Consider the following 18055-nt stretch of genomic DNA (forward strand, 5'->3'; position numbering starts at 1 on the left):
TGTTATGCAGATTTTGCACATCCAACATGGGTGGATACTTTTTCTCACAGAATAAATGTATAGCTTAAAACAAGCTACTTGTTTCTAAGTGTGAAGTTAGAATCATTCTTATCTCACTAAAGCTTGTTTAAGTGTGTTCAGTATTTCAGTCAGGTGCATGCAGCAGAGATGAATCAGCTTATTGTCCCCTGTGGCTCCTCATCATATTTTAAACCCTATCGGGGGCATACTCCCTTTTAACTTGTTGGAAGGCAGCCATAGAAGGTAAACAGACCTTATTATAAAGCTGCATTGGAGCAAAGCTGCTGTTGGGTTGCTGTTTACTTTTCTGTTGCTGTTACTGGAGACTTTTGGTTGACTGATAGTCACAAGATAGACATGAATGTGTTCAAATTTATTTGAGGTGGATAATGTGACACAATTGTGAAGAAAAAAAAAAAGCAAGAGCATGTTCATAAGGACTTCCCTGCTGTGCAACTCCTGGCCCCATTCCAAATGACTTTTTTTTGCTGAGAAGTACCAGAACCTCAATGTGCTCCATGAAGCCCTATGCTGTAACTTACCATGTGCTGTAGAGCAGTCGGTCCTTTGTTACAGTTTAGGGGTTTTGGAGACGTCTTTGTGTGTCCACTTTCAGGTTGAAGTCGCTGAGATAGTCAGACCTGGGCAATGGGTTTGAACATTCCTCTCTGACGACAATTTTTTTCATACCGAATGATGGCAAATTTTTTAAAATCCCATTATAGACTCAAAAGGTACTACTCTCCTCCAGGGCTTCAGAGGATAGTAGTACTCTTTTAACCACACCATGGGGCTCTCTTTCAACAGTCAGGACTTACTTCAATGTTTATTTTTGTTAATTTTAGGAGGACATACAGGCTATGTGTTGGGGGTCCATCATTTTCTTTACATAATAGTTTTTTAGTTTTTACTGCTTACATTCTTTTCTTTGCAAATAATATTCTTCATCCATTCATAGTATGTATAATATACAATAGTAATCTTCTGTAAGCTATTTTAAAGGATACATGCAACAAAATAATTTAGGTAAGCAGATCTAAAGCAGCAGAGTGGGTGTATGTGTGTGTGTTGGATGATTTATTGAAGACAGTTGTTACGTTTTTTGACAGGAAAAATTGAAAAGTTAAAAGGTGATGTGTGTGCATGTGTCATTGTTGACTTGTACAAATGCACATGCACCTCCACCCCTTCTGTACATGGGAGGGGAGGTTTTGGATTAGATATCAGATCTGTCCTCTTTTGTCCTCTGTTTGGCTGATGCCTGTCAGGCTTGATTATCATATTTTTAACTCAGACGTTTGATTACTTTCAAGTTCATATAAACCACAGAAGTAGCTATTCTTATCTGGAAAGACGTAAAAGTAAGTCGTTCAGGACACAAAATTACCACCTCTTCTTCTAGTTTGACTGCAAAAATAATTATAACTACACCCGTTTGCATTGAGTTCCTTTTAAAACTGAGATTTTCACGTTTGGTCAAGTTTTACCTACAAACTATAAAGCCTATTACTGTGATTTTTATGTGACAACATAAGGTAATTCATAATTGTTCAGTACAAGGGTAGTGATGAATCGTTTTCTTTTTATTTTGCTGATAAACATCTGGAAGTTTATGCAATGCATATGTATTTATTGACTTTGCATTATGATACCCTAAATGAAATCTGGGCAACTAAATGCTTGCAAACAACCCCTTTATAGTAAATAGAGTCCTGTATGTAATTTAATCTCATTTTATATACAGCAGTTAATGTGGTCAGACGGGAACAAAAACTGAGAAACTGAGCTTTTTGGTACACATTCAAAACATATATGTATATATATATTTTTTTATTGGCAGTATCATGCTATGGGCATACTTTTCCTCAGCAGGGAAATGGAAGCTGGTTTGAGCTAATGGATGGATGAAGCTAAATGCAGTGAAATGCTGAAATTGACGTTCCAGAAGACTTGAGGGTGTGGCTGATCATCACTTTCCAACTGTGGATACCTGGAAAAAAAAAAACTTCAACTGCAATTGCAACTGAAGACTTTTGGAGATCATGCGTCATTCTCCTTCTACATCCCAATTGTGCACTATTTTTGTGTTGGTCTAAGACGTAAAACTCATCGATGATAGGGTTTGCAACAATAAAATTCTTAAAATTGTCCACATGATTGTTTAACTTCTCTCCTCTTATGTTTGTCCGTCCACAGGAGAAGACCGGACCAGAGAGAATGTGGTGGGCTCCACAGATGCACAGTCAGCCAGTGCAGCTGGCGGAGAGTCTGGCACCAGCAGGCGGAGGCTTCACTGTTGCGTCAGAGTAACAGCCGTGCAGGTGCGGAAGGCCCTGTGGGGGGTCGCCATGGTGATGTGCGTGTGCTCGTCCTGGGCGGGTTCCACCCAGCTGGCCAAGCTGACCTTTAAGCAGTTTGATGCCCCTTTCACGCTCACCTGGTTCGCCACCACCTGGAACTGCCTCTTCTTCCCAGTCTACTACGTCGGCCATTTGTGCAAGAGTCCTGAGAGGCAGACGCCCAGGCAGAGATTGAGGTTGGAAGAATTGCCCTCTGTCAGCAAAAAAAAAAAAAAAAAAAAAAAAATTAAAACGAGTAAATATCCAAATTTAAAACTTGTGTGTCAGTTTCTGCTTGCCTGAAGCAAAGTTTGAACCCTTAAGCAGGGGTTCCCAAACATTTCCATCCCACTGCCCCAGGCTTCACTTCATAGCTGAGTCGACTACAGAGGTTTCATGATTTGACTTAGGGATTTTACAGATTGCGGCCTATTACATTACCACACTGAAAAACACGTATTATTTTCCAGATGTTTGCAGAAGTATTCTGCATATGTAAGTAATGGATGATTTTGGTCATGAAGGTGATCACATCGTTTTAATTCACTGAGTTTTTGATGGCTGAGCTGATCCAGTGCTTTCTGGCAAAACTTTGTATTTTAGCCAACTAAGAACCATTCTTTTTCTTTACAAGAAGTAGCTGAGCTCTACTGTATATAAACCAGCTTAGTTCAACTAGCAATATAATCTGTCATTTCCATATTCCCTGTTGAGTGACTTTAGAGATCAAGATGCTTCTTCAAAGAGGCATTAGCTCTGTATGTCCGACACAGTTTTATGATGTAAATCTTCTTTCTGAGATGCAACCTCTCAACTGGAGCTGATCTGCTTTGACTGTGAAATGTTTCATCTGCTTAGTTTTCTTCTCAGTCCATTAACAATAAACATGGGCAGGAAATTTAGGGCAGTTATTGCTGCAACACAATTCAAAGCTAAATAAATAAATAATAATAATAAAAACAATCTAATCTTTAAATCCAAATTTTGATTAATTAAAATTGTATTTAGACTTTTGATTTGACAAGGTCTCACTCTGCATTGCTTTTAGAAATCCCACCTAAAATCCGATCACTTTTGTATAATTGCACAAGTTGATCAGTTTGAAAAAGAAGATTAAATTAGATGTGTGCAGATACCGGAGAACAATTAGCAAACATGCAGCTAAGCACTTTTCTACAATACCTGCTGTTATATAATATCTGCCCCTGTTTTGTCCTTCATTGTCAGCCAATTAACAATCTTTTAAAATGTTAATTGAAGCAGCCATTTTTGTTTGCAATCTCTATCACAGAAGTCAAAAATTTGCAAAGAAACTGAAAGTGCAGAAGGCACATTAGGTTGAAAAGAAGGGGACAATAATATATTTTATTATCCCCATGTTCTGACTCTAATTTTATCCTTTTTTTTAATATAGCGCTTTGAGGAAAGTCCAAAAACGCTGAGCTTAATATTGTCGTTAAAGGTTGTTTTAGATTTCTTTATGGAAATGTGTACAGTGCAATAACTTATTCCTGTGGCATTTCAAATATATGAATATATATGGAATGGAACTATTTCCACACAGGATTTGCCCCGATTCCACACGTAAAAGTTAAAGCAATATTTTTTGTGTGCATACAAAAATATGAATCCATATTTTTCATGTACCAGGCATAATTTGATTTGCTGCTTAGTGTTTTTTTTTTTTTTCTAAATTGGCAACTCAAGCCTTGTGGCACAAACCTTTTTTTTTTAATACATTTTATCAAAATCCAGAGATTTTGTTTATGCCAGAAACAAGACTTGCCACAGGTATGGATATTTAGAGTCACCACAGAACAGCATGCCATCTTATAAAACAAAACTATGCAGTTGAAGGGCAGATTTTGCTTCAATGACTCAGGCCAATAATTTTTAGTCTGCCAGTTTTTATTGAAAGACTTTTCAAGCTGGATTCTCCCCCTTTATAGACCAATGGACATCTAGACATCTGATTTTTTTTTTCCAATTTCTCTTTGCAAAATAACTAAAACTAAACATTCTTGTATTATACTTATTGGTATTTGTGCTGGACTTTGACTGGACCACTCATAGTCACAAATACAATTCAATCTAACCCAACTGTAAGGTTTTGGGTTACAGTAAAAAAAAAAGCTATTGAGTAAATTTCTTTATTTTGAGATTAAATACAGAACAGAAATAATCATCTTTGATCATATTCATTCCCTAAATGTCAGGAGAGTCAAAAAAGATAATTGGATAAAAACTCTATGTTTGCTGTAGATGATGTTTGTGTAATTAAAATTCTGCTTTTTAAATTACTTAACAGTTATTTAAACAAAGCTACTCTACGTTGGGGGTTGAGTCACAAAACTCTTCCAGTTTATTCACAGTGACAAGGGAAAAATTAATCGCTATGTGGCTTTTGGCAGATCTTATTGTATTTCTAAATGTTTACTTATTTCTCCCTTACACAGTATGATGTGGGACAAAAATCTGTTTGATCAAACTGCTGAGGTGGGAATTGCTATGCACACTCATTACAGATAAGTTTTTAGGCTACAGTGTGATGAGACAAATTTTTTTACTTGAATAAATCGCAAGCTCAGTTCCAAAGTAGTACTACAGTGCTCTACATTTTGCATTTCTACACAGGGAGTGCTGCAGGTTTTTCGGGGACGAGGGCCTGACCCCCAAGGTGTTCTTCACCAAGGTTGCTCCCTTCGGCCTGCTGTGGATCCTCACCAACTACCTGTACCTGCAGGCCCTCAGGAAGATCAACACAACAGATGTTTCAGCACTTTTCTGCTGTAACAAAGCCTTTGTCTTTCTGCTGTCCTGGATTGTGCTCAGAGACCGCTTCATGGGCGTCAGGGTGAGTGTATTTGATTTGTGGTGTCAAATCACGAGAGAAAACATTTGTGTCAGAAGATGACTGAAAAAGAAAGCTGCACCATTTCATCCTTTTCAAAGTTTTTTTTTGTTTAATTGGTATAAAAGTGTACAAAGCTTGATCTATTTTTACATCAGTGTCTGTGGTTAAATCCATTGCCTCCTGGAATCTACTGCCAAGTGATCTTAATCTTTTAATTTAGTGTTTGCTGGTTTTTATCTTGCAAACTAATGTTTTTCACTGATTTGTATTAAGACCAAATCATGACATCTATAGTCAAAAATAGAGAAAGAAATTGGTTTATCTTATTTATGGTTAACATAGACAAACATGTTATTCTAGATTAAATCTTTTTTGTGATGCTTAGAGAAGAGACATGGTATTCTATCAGCATAAAAAATTGGAACTCCTCTATTTTCCTTCTTCACATCTTCATACTGCAGGCTAACAGTGATGTGGAAAATATTTTACAAATTTCTTCTGTTTCATTTGTCACACCCAAAATAGTCAGATTATCAAGCAAATTGTAATAATAAAGGTAACAAAAGCAGTTTTAAAATGAGTATTTAATTTATGAGGAGAAAAACAATCTTCAAACCAATAAGGCTCTGCGTAAAAAAAAAGAAAAAAAAGAAGATAAACCACGTTTTTGGTTCAATTTTATAAGTCTAACGAAATCCTGTTTACTGTCTGAATTGTAATTGACTGACTCAAATAGAATTTGTCTGATAACATGGAGTAGGAAGAATGAAGATCTCAAGTCATGTCTCAATCTAAAAGAAAAATCAAGAATAGATGAGAAACAAAGTTATTGACATTTGTCAGTATGAAAATGTTTACAAAACCATTTCTAAGGCTCTGGGACTGCAGCAAACGATTGCAGAGAAAGGGAGTTTAGCCTCCCTATGCGTTTGTTATGTTTTATTTACATCACAAGTAAAGGCAATAGAGGACAATCGGAAGACCTTCAATGGACGATCAGCTTCTATTTGTCCCCCTCTGAACTTTTGTATAATATAAATGGGACACATTTTATCTTAGCTCTAATGGTCAGTGGTAAGTTAAAATGTTGCCTCCAATGAAGCAAATAACTCTTAAGGCTGTTACGTGGCTGTATGAGTTAAATAAACTGTACTGGAGAGTAGAATGACAGCATGTTCAGTCACCACTGATCCTGTCTAATTCAATCGTGTCTTGCCTGGACAAGAAGAGACGAGCAGAAAAGTAAGGGTTGGAGAGTGAAGTGTCCTCTCTTTTCCCACTGCACGCTTCTATACCACTCACCTCTGCAGACCTTATGCTCTCTGCAGAAAGCATTGCCCTTATTTTTTTTCTAAACCCTGACAAACCACCCTATCATTCCCTTATGTGTTCCCCCAACTCCCTACTCCCTACTGCCATTATGTGTAATGATAAGCATCAGTAAGGCAACAGTAAGAATGCTACTTGTCTGCCTCTTGTACGTCCTCTCGCTCTGTTGCTTGGTGGTGGGGACTGCAGTGTGTGGAAAGTCTGCGGCAATGCGGGGCATCAACAATGGGTTTGTCACAGAATAAAGAGAAAGATGGAGTTTGCTAAAATGGCTTTGTTCAACAGATGTTAGGGATATTTAGTGTTATTGTGTCCCTAAAGATGTGATAATAGTCTGTTACCTTCTTCTGTGGCAGCAGTGGACTCACGTATCAGTGTTGTTGCAATATGAAAGATTCATGGGAACCTTTTATGTGTGTTGCGTTTGGGTTTATGTCTTGTAAGGCTGATTTTCTTCATTGTTCACATACACAGTAACACAGTATTCAAAAGAAGTGTTAAGAAGTTCACACAAAAGCTGAAATTGAAATGCACAAGTATGCTTGTCCATACGCCTTACTATTCCAAAACTGATGAGAGATGGCTTCACACTCCAAGGCATTTTGTGCAACGTTAGATTGTACTAATAATGTTGAGTTTTCCCGAATGCAATCATTGTTCTTTTTTTTCCATGATAAAATGTTTGAACCATTTTTTTAAAATTTACTTTCTCCTCAAATTTATTAGTTCTTTCCTGTGAGGGTAATACCTATGTTTCCCTTTTTGACAAAGTACAGATCTCTGACTCAAATAAACTCTTCCACACTGTAGTATTTGTATCCGGCATGTCATGAATTCCCTGTCCTCAGAGGAATTAAACAAAACCTTTTGAAAGAATAGCAGAATCAGTTTTCCCCAACAGTTATCTAATGTAGACATGGTACACTGATGAACAAATGGTAGGAAAATAGACTTTCCTACCAGAGGAAGAAGTAAACATTCAAGGACCTTCTGCCCAGAGAGACTCGAATCAACCTGGAACAAAAGCCCAAGCTGGTTCTAAGAAAATAAACAGCTTCCAAGAAGCCTTCTGATTGGTTGTTTTTGGTGCGTTACTGTCTTTTCGCACCCAACCTCATTTATTTGGAAACTCTTGTGAATTCTTACAAACTTTTCTTTGGAGACCTGACAGGAGTATAGAAATCCAAATTATGCACAATTTCTTTCAGTAGTAACATTTCTACTGAGCGGACAGAAGTCACAAATGGGGGAAACATCATGGTTCCCTCCTGAGGCCATTTCAGTTCAATATCTACTTGCTCTCACTAGCTCAGATTATAGCAACTAATAATATTAGTTGCCTTAGCTAAATTACAGATGGGATTTGAACCCAGGTCCTTCTTCCTGTAAGGAAACAATGCTGACATCTGTGCTTCCATCCAGCTCCAGGCATTCTACTCTTTCAAACTTCATTTCTAAATTAATTCAAAAAAATATTTTTTCCTTTCACTTTGCACTTTTGGTCTAACTTGTGTTGGTCTGTCAGATAAACTGCTGTTGACATGCATTAGTTTGTATAGTAACTCTAGAGGTTACAAGGAATATAAATACAAATTAGTGTCATATGTAACCATATCAAATACTGCTTGTGCTTTTTTTTTTAGCTCAGGACAAAACACTTGTGCTGAAACATCTTTCATTGTTGCTGACCTGGCAGGCAAACTGGCGTTCACTAAAATGAAACATACTGCTGTGACTGACAGGCAGCCTGCAGTGCGGAAAGAGCAATTTTGCCAAAAGAAAAGAAAAAAGTGCCTCAGGGCTATGGCCAAGCAAAAACACACAGTTCATTTATCTTCCTGACACCTTCTTAACGCAAGAGCTAATCCACTCAGCTGGGCTCCACCGTGAGCCCAGCGCCGATTCCTGCTTTTTGTACAGTTCCAGGATGAAAACAAAACATGTGACAGACACAAATGAGTGATGCATATTTGGGTACATCCAGGCTGACTGCGAGCGGAATGAAACAGATGATCTGGTGTCATCTTGGAGGCATGTTAATCATAAAGGCAGGGAGTGGGAGAAGTGTGGGGGGACTGCCGGATCGTGGTGGCGTGTTTGGTTTGTAATCATGATGGCAGTGCAATGGAAATCAATGTCAGCACTGTAGAAGCTGCTGCTTGTGTACTGGAAGCTCTCGCACTGTAAACCCAAGAAGCTGTGAAGCGTGACTTTTAGGATTTAGAAGAACGCGAATCAATAATTAGATCCCTTCTGCAAACAAACAGCAACTCAGGCCTTTTTAGATATTTTGCATAACCTTGTGGGGCATTCTCTCAAAGATAAAAAGCAGGTGAAACCTACTGGGGCCCCAAACTGCAGTAAAAGATTCATTATCATAATTACTAAACTAGATAATGTGTCGCCTATCCATAACTCACTGCTGCTCTGTCTCTCCACAGATAGTAGCAGCTATCTTGGCCATAGCCGGCATCGTCATGATGACCTATGCTGATGGGTTTCACAGCCACTCAGTCATCGGCATCACTCTGGTCGTGGCATCTGCTTCAATGTCAGCGCTCTACAAGGTAAACTCTGTTTTCATTCAATCAAAGCACAGAATCACCGAGTCTAAAGGCTTTTATTGATATATTTGGCCCCAAGGGAGCAAACATTCACAATGGCTTTGCATATTTCATCTGGCTTATTTATGAAATCCTTCTTAGGTGGCAGAAGAGAAGAAAAGATTATAGTGTAAAAGCTTCATAATAAATGTATTCTTTATTGCAATAACAACATTTCACACTGAAATTTTGAAAAATCCAAATGTAGTTCATTCATTTTGAGGGGGGAAAAAATCCATATCTTTTAATAAAAGCAACACTGGCAGAATTATTGATACCCATAATGACAAAGTCTAAAAAATGAACAGGACTGAAGAATTGTTTCTAATCTTGCCCTACTTTCTTAATTCAATGTGAGCTTGGGAGCCTGTAATTAGTCTTGACTCTTTCCTTGGGGTATAAATATTACATGACACTGAGACCCATTTCTTTTTGCCACCGGCCACAAGGCCAGAAGAGGACCTAAATGTATTTTTAACCATACACAGTGAGTCAGATGGTAAGAAAGGTATAGAGCAAAAACTTGGGTCACTTTGTCTCCAAAACAGCAGTTGGACTCTAAATACAAGCCAACTGGTTATTTAGGAGTCAAAACATAAAAAAAGTATTTTCACAAATTCAAACGGTTGGAGTCTATTAACTTGAACTTTGAGCTTTGATTAGATGAGACTAAAATGGTGGAGGATGCTTAATCATGAAGGCGTGTTTTTCTCTTTTACCCTCACTACACATAATGCAGGAACACTTTGAAATACCACTGTAGCTTAAAGAAAAACTGAAGGACTCTACCTGATTTTTCAGTGGAATTATGAGTCTAAATATGTCACTGAATCAACAATCAACACAGACAAAGGAGCCTTCTTCCATGACCATCTCAGTTTGCAGATGTTAATCCTATAAAATCTGTGGGTGGCGAGCAGTAGAGGGCATAAGAAATGACAGAAATTATTTGAAGAGGAAAGGCCAAAGTGAGACCATGCCACTGCAATAAAATGTGAATTTCTGTTCCAGTTTTTACTGTATGAACTGTGAGAGCCAGCAGACAGAGGTTTGTGATATCTCTGATGAAGATTGCTGGCTTGAGGCTGAAGGGCTGATTTAAGGGGACAGAAAGCCACATTTTGAGTTCCTTCTCTCCCACCCTGCTGTCTTTGCTGCCTAACATGATACAAAGCAGCAGCCACAACATGACAGGTAGCTGGCAGGCAAACCCTTTGTAATACCCTTCAGCTTTATAAAGTGGGAGAGGTTTTTTGTTTTGTTTTTGTTTTTTTTCAAACACATTTCCTCTCTCATCTATCCTCAGGTACTCTTCAAGATGGTCCTGGGTAGTGCCAAATTTGGAGAGGCTGCACTCTTCCTGAGCATTGTCGGAAGCGCCAACTTTGTTTTCATCAGCTTTGTGCCAATAATCCTGTATTTTACTCATGTGGAGTACACTGGCTCACCTGCAGACATCCCCTGGGCCTACCTCTGTGGAGTAGCAGCATTGCTTTTTGGTATAAGACAAATATAAGATTTTCATACAAAACTAAGAGTTCTCATTCACATTCTCAATGCATAGAATGTTTGTAATATGTTTTCTCCCAACAGCTTTCAACATCCTAGTGAACTTCGGCATTGCAATAACATACCCAACATTAATTTCCCTTGGCATTGTCCTAAGTGTCCCTGTGAATGCCAGTAAGTGTCTCAATTTTTCATCCAGTCCTGAATCTTCAGATTTGATTGCAGTTTTAAATTTTGTTCGTTTGGAGTTCATAAATATACTCTTAATGTCAGTTTTATATTTATAAAACTGAGTGATATTTTTATATACTTGTGTAGTTGTCAATTAACATTTACTGATTTTATTGGTGCACTTGGACCAAACTTTTCACTAAAGAATTATTAAAACAGTTGATGAAAGACTCCTCTTAGTGGAGCAATTAGGTACTACAGTAATACGTGTCACTGCAGTGACCTCGTCTTCTTGCAGCAGGGAGTTTGCAATTAGTATGACTAACATTTTTTTCCTTTTTTTTTCACACCAGGATTATTTAAAAACATGATAACAAAGACATGCCGTTAATTATCAAGAATCAACATTTCCATGTATGGATAGTTTGCACACATTATTTTTAGAAATTTAAAAAGGCAACTGAACCCTGAGAGATTTCTTCTGTTTTTCATTTTTTGGCACATTTATTCTTTCAGATCAGCAAAAAGATACAATATTAAAAGGATAGTCTTAGGAAACACAACAAAACTGTCATAAAACAGTAAACAATTAAAAATTCAAAATTTGCATCACTGTGGAGGAATTTTGGTCCAATCTTTAGAACTGTTGTAATTCAGCCACATTGGACGGCTTTGAAAATGAACAGCTATTGAGGTAATGCCACAGCATATAATTTGTATTTGAATTTTGTTTGACTAGGCCAGTTCAAAGCTTGTTTTTTTGTTTGTTTGTTTGTTTGTGGACAGTCACATTTCACATAGGGCCGGGTTGTTTTGGATATATTTTTCTCTTAATGCAAGAAATCAACATTTGAAAACTGAATTGTATGTTTACTTATTTTTGCCTGATATTAACATTTTGAAGAGGGAAAAAAAACATAACCCTGTATTGACACATTCTTGTATGATTTCCCAGTGGTTGACTTCTACACCTGTGACATCAATTTCAACACGGTGCGCCTGATTGCTGTATTCATCATCTGCCTTGGATTCCTCATGCTGCTGCTGCCGGAGGACTGGGACCAGTGTATCATCCGGCTCACTACAAAGCTGCGTAAACGGGAAGACCCAGCCGAGGCTGCCGGGGAGACGGGCGCCAATGCAAGCCTCAACTGGAGAGGGAGAGGAAGAACCTCCCTGTCAACATATGCACGTTGATTCCATTATAACTAAACGGGGAACATTAACACATTTGATATGACTAGTGGCTTACATTGTGTTTTGCAAAGCTACCATAGGTTTAGACTGTGCTGTGATCAGACAATTCAACAAACAGAGAGAGATACCAGAGCCTCAGAATGCATAGGATTTAAACACATTCTCAGCTTTGTTTTTTACTTAAAAACCGTATCAACTATGACTTAAGTCTCACTGTTGCGGAACCTTTAAATTCTTCTAATTATTCAGCATATCCTTGAAAGACTTGCCAGCTTGCCTGATCAATTCCAGTAACAAAAAAAAATATAAACAAACAAACAAAAAAAAGAAACATGACAGGTTCGCATTTACTCACATTTTGATCCAAAGAAAAATGCCTGAGAACAAAAGAAATCCCTTCCTGCCTTTTCTGTACTGTACATAGATATATTTCACACCTTGGAATGCCCGGGGAGCTGTGGACCTAACAGGCTCATTTGGTGTGAGGAGATCTGTCTGATCATCTGAGGATCAATCGGCGCTAAAAACACATCTTTTCAAAAAGCCTTTCTTTTGGATCAGAACAGAAGAGCGACTTTTAACCTCCATCCTGTGGGTCTGGGCTTTCATGGGGCTGATCTTCCACAATAATTCCTCACATGCCGATATGGCCGACATGAAAGTGTCTTGAAAATATTTGAATTTTTTCCACATTTTGCAAAATTATAACCATAAAACTCACTGTGTTGTTGGGATCTAATGATATAGATTAATACAAAGTGGTCTATAAATTGCAAAGTGGAAGGAACATATGTGATTTTCAATTATATCTAAGGAGAAAGGGGTTCATTTGTTTTCTGACACTCCCTGATTCAATACTCAACAATACTAAGTCTTTCCAATATAACCCAAACTCAGTCAAACTGAGTTTTCCCTGGACCTTAAATTCCCATGCCCCTTAAGATTATGGGAATTGTGTGTCCATTAGTGTTTCTGCCAGCAGTGTATCTTTTTCCCTTCCCCTACCAATAATTTGCAACTTTATTTTTATTTATAACATAAAATTCCAATAAAATATATTGTGGTTGGAATTTGACAAAATGTGGAAAGGTTCTAGAACTAAGAATACCTTTGCAAGGGACTGTATTTAAACCAGTATATTCTCATTCAGTGCATGAGATACAGAAAGTTTGGTTGCTAAATATATATGTGCTTCAAGAAACCCAGACAATGGGTTTGGTTAAAAGCTTACTTCAAAACCAGCAGCCAAGATGAAAACTAACCAGTAATTGAATCTGAACATGAATAAAAGCAATCCCTGAGCTTCTTAATATAGCACATTACACCTTTTAGACTTTTAGGCTATCCTATAGAGCTACAACAGTTTTATTTCTGGAGAAAACGACAGATGGTAAAAATCTATCTCACTGTGACTTTAGGAGAGAGTTTATAAAACATGGCTTGGATTTTCTCCAGCTTTTCTACAAAAGTAAAATTTGTCATTTGATCTATTTTCAGTGATCATATTTCAAACATTCGCATCTTTTAGGAAAAGGAAAACAGGAGAGAAGGTGAGGCCCTCGCCTTGTGAAGCAACACGTGTGAACTCTGCCTTGTTGTGAATGTATGATTATCACACTACACACGCTCACTATGAGCTGCTCTGTTTAATACAGTGCTACCAGACTGCTGCAGAGAGATACACTTCATTATGACTCTCCTTGTCCTCATCTGGATGAGTTATTTGCTTTTTCTGTGGGGGTCAATTTCTTGCTAAAAGATTGCTAAAGACTTTTTATATCGGTTTTTTGCATTCAGTTGCTCACTCACCTCAAGGACCTGTAGGAGAAAAAAAAAATCTGATGACTGATGACCACAGAACGAGCATGCACATAACAGTTGAACTGTCCACTTCACTGCATTTTTTAATAATTTTTTTTTTTTTTTTTTTTTTTGCAATAGTACATTTAGCACTGTTTCCCATTGTCATTTACTATGGCAATAAATAATTATATTGTATTCCTCTGGAATTAACGCAAGACTTAAATGTAAACCTTTGTAAGGAATGATTTTTACACTAAGATGATGCAACATATGGTTATATCACATCTGAGGAGGAAATATTTAGAGCGTGAATAAATGATGGATTTGTTAGATCTGCTACTGAGTGTCTTCAAGTGTAATTACATGATGTAAGATATAAAAAGATTTGTTTTTGATAAGTTTTCTTGACAAGGTTTGTTCTTCCCTCGCTTTCTGTTGTGGTTCAACAATTAAGGTAAAAAGGTATAGCTATCGTAAAAGCAAAAAAATATATATTTTGACATATTTGTATCGTATTTACAATGATTATTTTTAGGTTCCCCCCACCCCCCAGTAAAGTAATTGATAGGAGAACTTCAAGTCTGCAACAACTTCTGACTTTGCAGTTGTGCAGCAGACAGTCGTTGAATCCCATCATAAGGAGGGCAAACAATAAGAAGCTGCCTCTTCACAGCTTGTATGCACAAGCGTAGCCTCATTCTTTAGAGGATTATAAAGCAAAGTCGATTGTCTCAAAAGACTAAATTCATCCAGGCTACAACTTCTGTATTTCTTGTTTTTATTTCTGAATTAAAATTTATCAGCTAATGTTAGAGCACCTCAGAATTTCCTCTGCTGATAACTATGCTGCAAACACTGCTAAAAATACCAACATTCGGTTTAATGAATGTGGTATTCCTGCTTAATTGGCAAGCAGCCCAACCGAAACCCAACAGTTTGTTGTCAAAAGTAAGACTGATGCAGACAAACTGAAGGCTGTTATTACATTAACCTGGTTTTCCTTAAGCTCTTACAGCAGATCACCTCCCTTCCACACTGCATTGATGCAGTAATTCACACAAAAGGAAGCAGAACCAAGCTCTGACTGTATTTAATACAAAGTACATGGATAGACTTTTCAGTACAAAGTCATTTTAGTATTAAAAATTCCTTTCTTCTTGGCTTTAGGCACTGATATATTTTCAGAGAAACTGAGTTTTAAGCTTTACATACTAAACAGATTTTAATTTAGAAATGTTTTAATGAATTAATGTTTTTTAAAAGTGAACAACTGAAATTAACTTCTCAATAATATTCCAAGTCAATGAGAATCAGCAGTAAATAACTAACAGACATCATGCTCCACTGTCACTGTGATCTGGCCATAGAAAAAAGTGGCCTGCCGCTCCTTAGTTAGAGCAGAAAACGGAAGTCTGCTGCCCTCTTGAGGACGAGAAGGGACCTGCAGACTGTGTGTCTTCTCACGAACAGCATCCTGGAACACAGAGGGGGTGTTTTCATGGTGGCGCATGCTACAAGGATACACCTCAGAGTGGCTTTTGAAGTCGGTACTAACAGTAAAAACAGAGGAGGAGAACTTTGTGTTGTCACAGTTCAAATTCTCTGTGCTTGCATGTGTACTGGGATTGGCTGTGGTCAACGTGCCTGGGTCAGTAATTCTGACGTCATCCCCATCTCCTCTGACCTCCCATTCTGTGCTAAACAGGCTGCACAGATGAGCTCTAATTCTGTGCCAGAGTCCCTGAAGAGCCATCTGGAAGCGCTGGCTAAGCAGTGCGTACAACAAAGGATTGACGTCAGAGTTGAGCAACATCAGCCAGTAGGAGAAGGTAATGGCAGAGTCTGGCATGAGGGTGGACTGGCCTGAAATGGCCGCTTCTGTGGCCTGAACCAGAGCCACGCAAATGTAGGGTGTCCAGCAGAAGAGGAAAGCGGAGATGATCAGGACGAGGCGCAGCACTCCATGATGCGGCTGCTGGTGGTTTGGCTCAGGTGGCTGAGAGTTTTTTTGAGCCAGGATGGAAAACAAACCCCTCACTTTGCTTCCCTGCTGTTTTGGAGCTTCCTGAACAACCTGGCAGATATTCTCTTCCTGTCTACTATTTTGAGGCTCAAATTTGTTGTTCTTGTGACATGTAATGCTCCAGGGCCTATGGAGGTTCCTGCAGTTCTGGTGTGATGAATCCCCTACACAAGAGGGGGACCTGCTGCGCTGGACGGAGTCCTGCAGGGAATGAATCCTACGTGCATGGCTGCGTGCCACTCTGATTATGTTCACATAGCAGAAGAGGATCACCACTGCAGGCATGAGATAGATCAGAGCGGCCATGAAGGCCGTGTAGCTGACAGTACTGGCCCAGGTGATTCCACAGTTATACATGGGGACCACATAGCTGACAGAGCTCCAGCCCAGCAGAGGAGGGCTGCAGGTGACCAGAGCCTGGAGCCAGATCCACAGGACCACAGCAGAAGTCCTCCACAGGGTGCAGCGGGAACTGTAGCGCAGGCAGTCCATGATGGAGTAGTAGCGGTCCAGAGCAATAGCAGTCAGTGTGAGCACAGAAGCTGTGCAGTACACAGTGGAGGAGTACCCAACATATAGACAGAGAACCTGGCAGAGGAGACATAGCTAATGGATCAAAGACACTAAAGGTCACCTAAACAAAAAAAACATGATGCGACAGGACAGAAAATGCTTACAGGACAACGCACCCATCCCGTGTTTATGATGGACATAGCAACAAAAGGCATGACTCCAATGCCTACCAGGAGGTCACTGATGGCCAGATTCAGGATCAGGATAGACGTCACTGCATGGAGGGTCTTGGTAGCCGCCACAATAATGATGACCAGAACATTGCCTGCATAAAAACACATCTTAGAGATTCAAACCTTGAGCCAGTGGTTAAAGACTAGTTTAGAAATCATCCCAAATCGTGGAAGCATAATTCTATCTTTTTTTATTACAATGGCAAAAAGACTTATGAACCAAGCCATTTTATTCCTAGATATAAAGAGTTTATTAAATCATAATAAAAACAAAAATGCTATAATTCCTAAGATATTTTTTTCCATTTATAAAATTACAAAATGTAAAAAAGTAAGAACATCTTTAAGCTCTACCTTTTTGTTCTTTTTAAAGTCTTATGGTTAGTGTTTTCTACACACACACACATAAATGCACTGGCCTAGTTTCAGAAAGGGCTGAAAAGAAACCACTTTTCTATCTGAATAACATTCAGAACAGACTAACATTCGGCAGAAAATCACTTAATGTTTCCTTCACAATATGTGGGACACCTTGACAGAGGATGGCCCAGATAAGAAAATGAATCCAAAAACCGCTCTGTCCTCTCATCCAGAGGACGGGCTCACTAACAGTTTTGGCTAAAAATATTGACATTAAAAACTATTTTTGTATACAGAAAGATCAAACATCCTACAAGGTGAACTTTACTGAAAGACTCATCCGCATCACAAAGTCTCATGCAACTGGCACTGATATTTTGAGTCTATTGACAATGAACTTTCAGTAGAACTTATGTTTGAAGTTGTGACTTTTTCTTATTAATGAACAAGATCCAGCAACAATGAAATAGTAAAAATCATATAAAAAGCAACAGCTTAAAAATTTCTGGCACAATTTTAATGTTTCTGTTTCCTAAAATATCTTGGAGCAAAATGATCAAATATTAACATGTTTTCTTCTCTACAGCAATAAAAGTAAAACTGTAACTTAAGTATTCTCAAATTAAAGCGCTGATTTTCTATATAAAAAAAAATAAATCAACTGTGTAAAAATAAAAATGGAAGCAATATTTATATATTATGAACACAAAGTTAGGTTTCCACAGGTTAGTGTCGTACCTAGGACAGCACCCAAACACATGAGCACCAGAAGAGCCTCCAGCAGCAGCCGGCTCTGCTTGGACAACCCGCCCTCAGTCCCTTCCGTTCGGCTCGTGTTGATCCCCGCAGCCGGCAGAGGTAACCTGAAGCCATCCTGATCATCCATACTACTGTAACTATAGAACTGTTGCGTTTACATGTTAAAGAATGGATAAGCATGATATCTTTGAAAAAGCAATTGCTCTCTCTTGTGGCCCCTTTCCGCTTGAGCTAATGACTGTCTTCAGGTAAAGCAGCCTGTTATTTTATGCAAGGGGGAGGAGAATACACACATGCAAACATGAATGTGCTCTTTAACCCTTTTAAGGTTTTAGTTCTCA

At 38.4% G+C, this 18055-nt stretch overlaps 2 protein-coding genes across 3 annotated transcripts in view; one reads left to right on the forward strand and one right to left on the reverse strand.

Annotated features, from left to right (window-relative positions):
- slc35f3b (solute carrier family 35 member F3b) overlaps positions 1-14163 on the forward strand; it is a 48020-nt gene extending 33857 nt beyond the window's left edge. For both annotated transcript variants that reach the window (XM_055029645.1, XM_055029647.1), the window contains 6 exons: positions 2218-2557; positions 4995-5214; positions 8985-9110; positions 10453-10645; positions 10740-10829; positions 11782-14163. In XM_055029645.1, the coding sequence (XP_054885620.1) occupies positions 2218-2557; positions 4995-5214; positions 8985-9110; positions 10453-10645; positions 10740-10829; positions 11782-12023 (1211 nt within the window). In that variant the 3' untranslated portion in view covers positions 12024-14163. The remainder of the gene's footprint in view (positions 1-2217; positions 2558-4994; positions 5215-8984; positions 9111-10452; positions 10646-10739; positions 10830-11781) is intronic.
- A 918-nt stretch (positions 14164-15081) lies between these two features.
- On the reverse strand, positions 15082-18049 carry LOC129359917 (5-hydroxytryptamine receptor 1D). Its single transcript, XM_055029874.1, has 3 exons — positions 17694-18049; positions 16527-16687; positions 15082-16437 (listed from the first exon to the last, which is right to left on the reverse strand). Exons 1-3 carry the CDS (start codon positions 17839-17841, stop codon positions 15151-15153), a joined length of 1596 nt encoding a protein of 531 aa, XP_054885849.1. The 5' UTR covers positions 17842-18049; the 3' UTR covers positions 15082-15150.
- Between the last annotated feature and the right edge of the window lie 6 nt (positions 18050-18055).

The sequence above is a fragment of the Poeciliopsis prolifica genome, unplaced genomic scaffold (genome assembly GCF_027474105.1).
Source record: "Poeciliopsis prolifica strain line A6 unplaced genomic scaffold, Auburn_PproV2 SCAFFOLD005, whole genome shotgun sequence".
Classification (NCBI taxonomy): Eukaryota; Metazoa; Chordata; class Actinopteri; order Cyprinodontiformes; family Poeciliidae; genus Poeciliopsis; species Poeciliopsis prolifica.

Bases quoted from the DNA above. Each gene is read 5' to 3' on its own strand.
- LOC129359917 (XM_055029874.1), bottom strand. From the start codon at position 17,841: ATGGATGATCAGGATGGCTTCAGGTTACCTCTGCCGGCTGCGGGGATC. The intron at 16,688-17,693 runs GTACGACACTAA...GTTTTTATGCAG, and splicing joins GTGTTTGGGTGCTGTCCTAG to GCAATGTTCTGGTCATCATT. The intron at 16,438-16,526 runs GTAAGCATTTTC...CTCCTCTGCCAG, and splicing joins CGGGATGGGTGCGTTGTCCT to GTTCTCTGTCTATATGTTGG.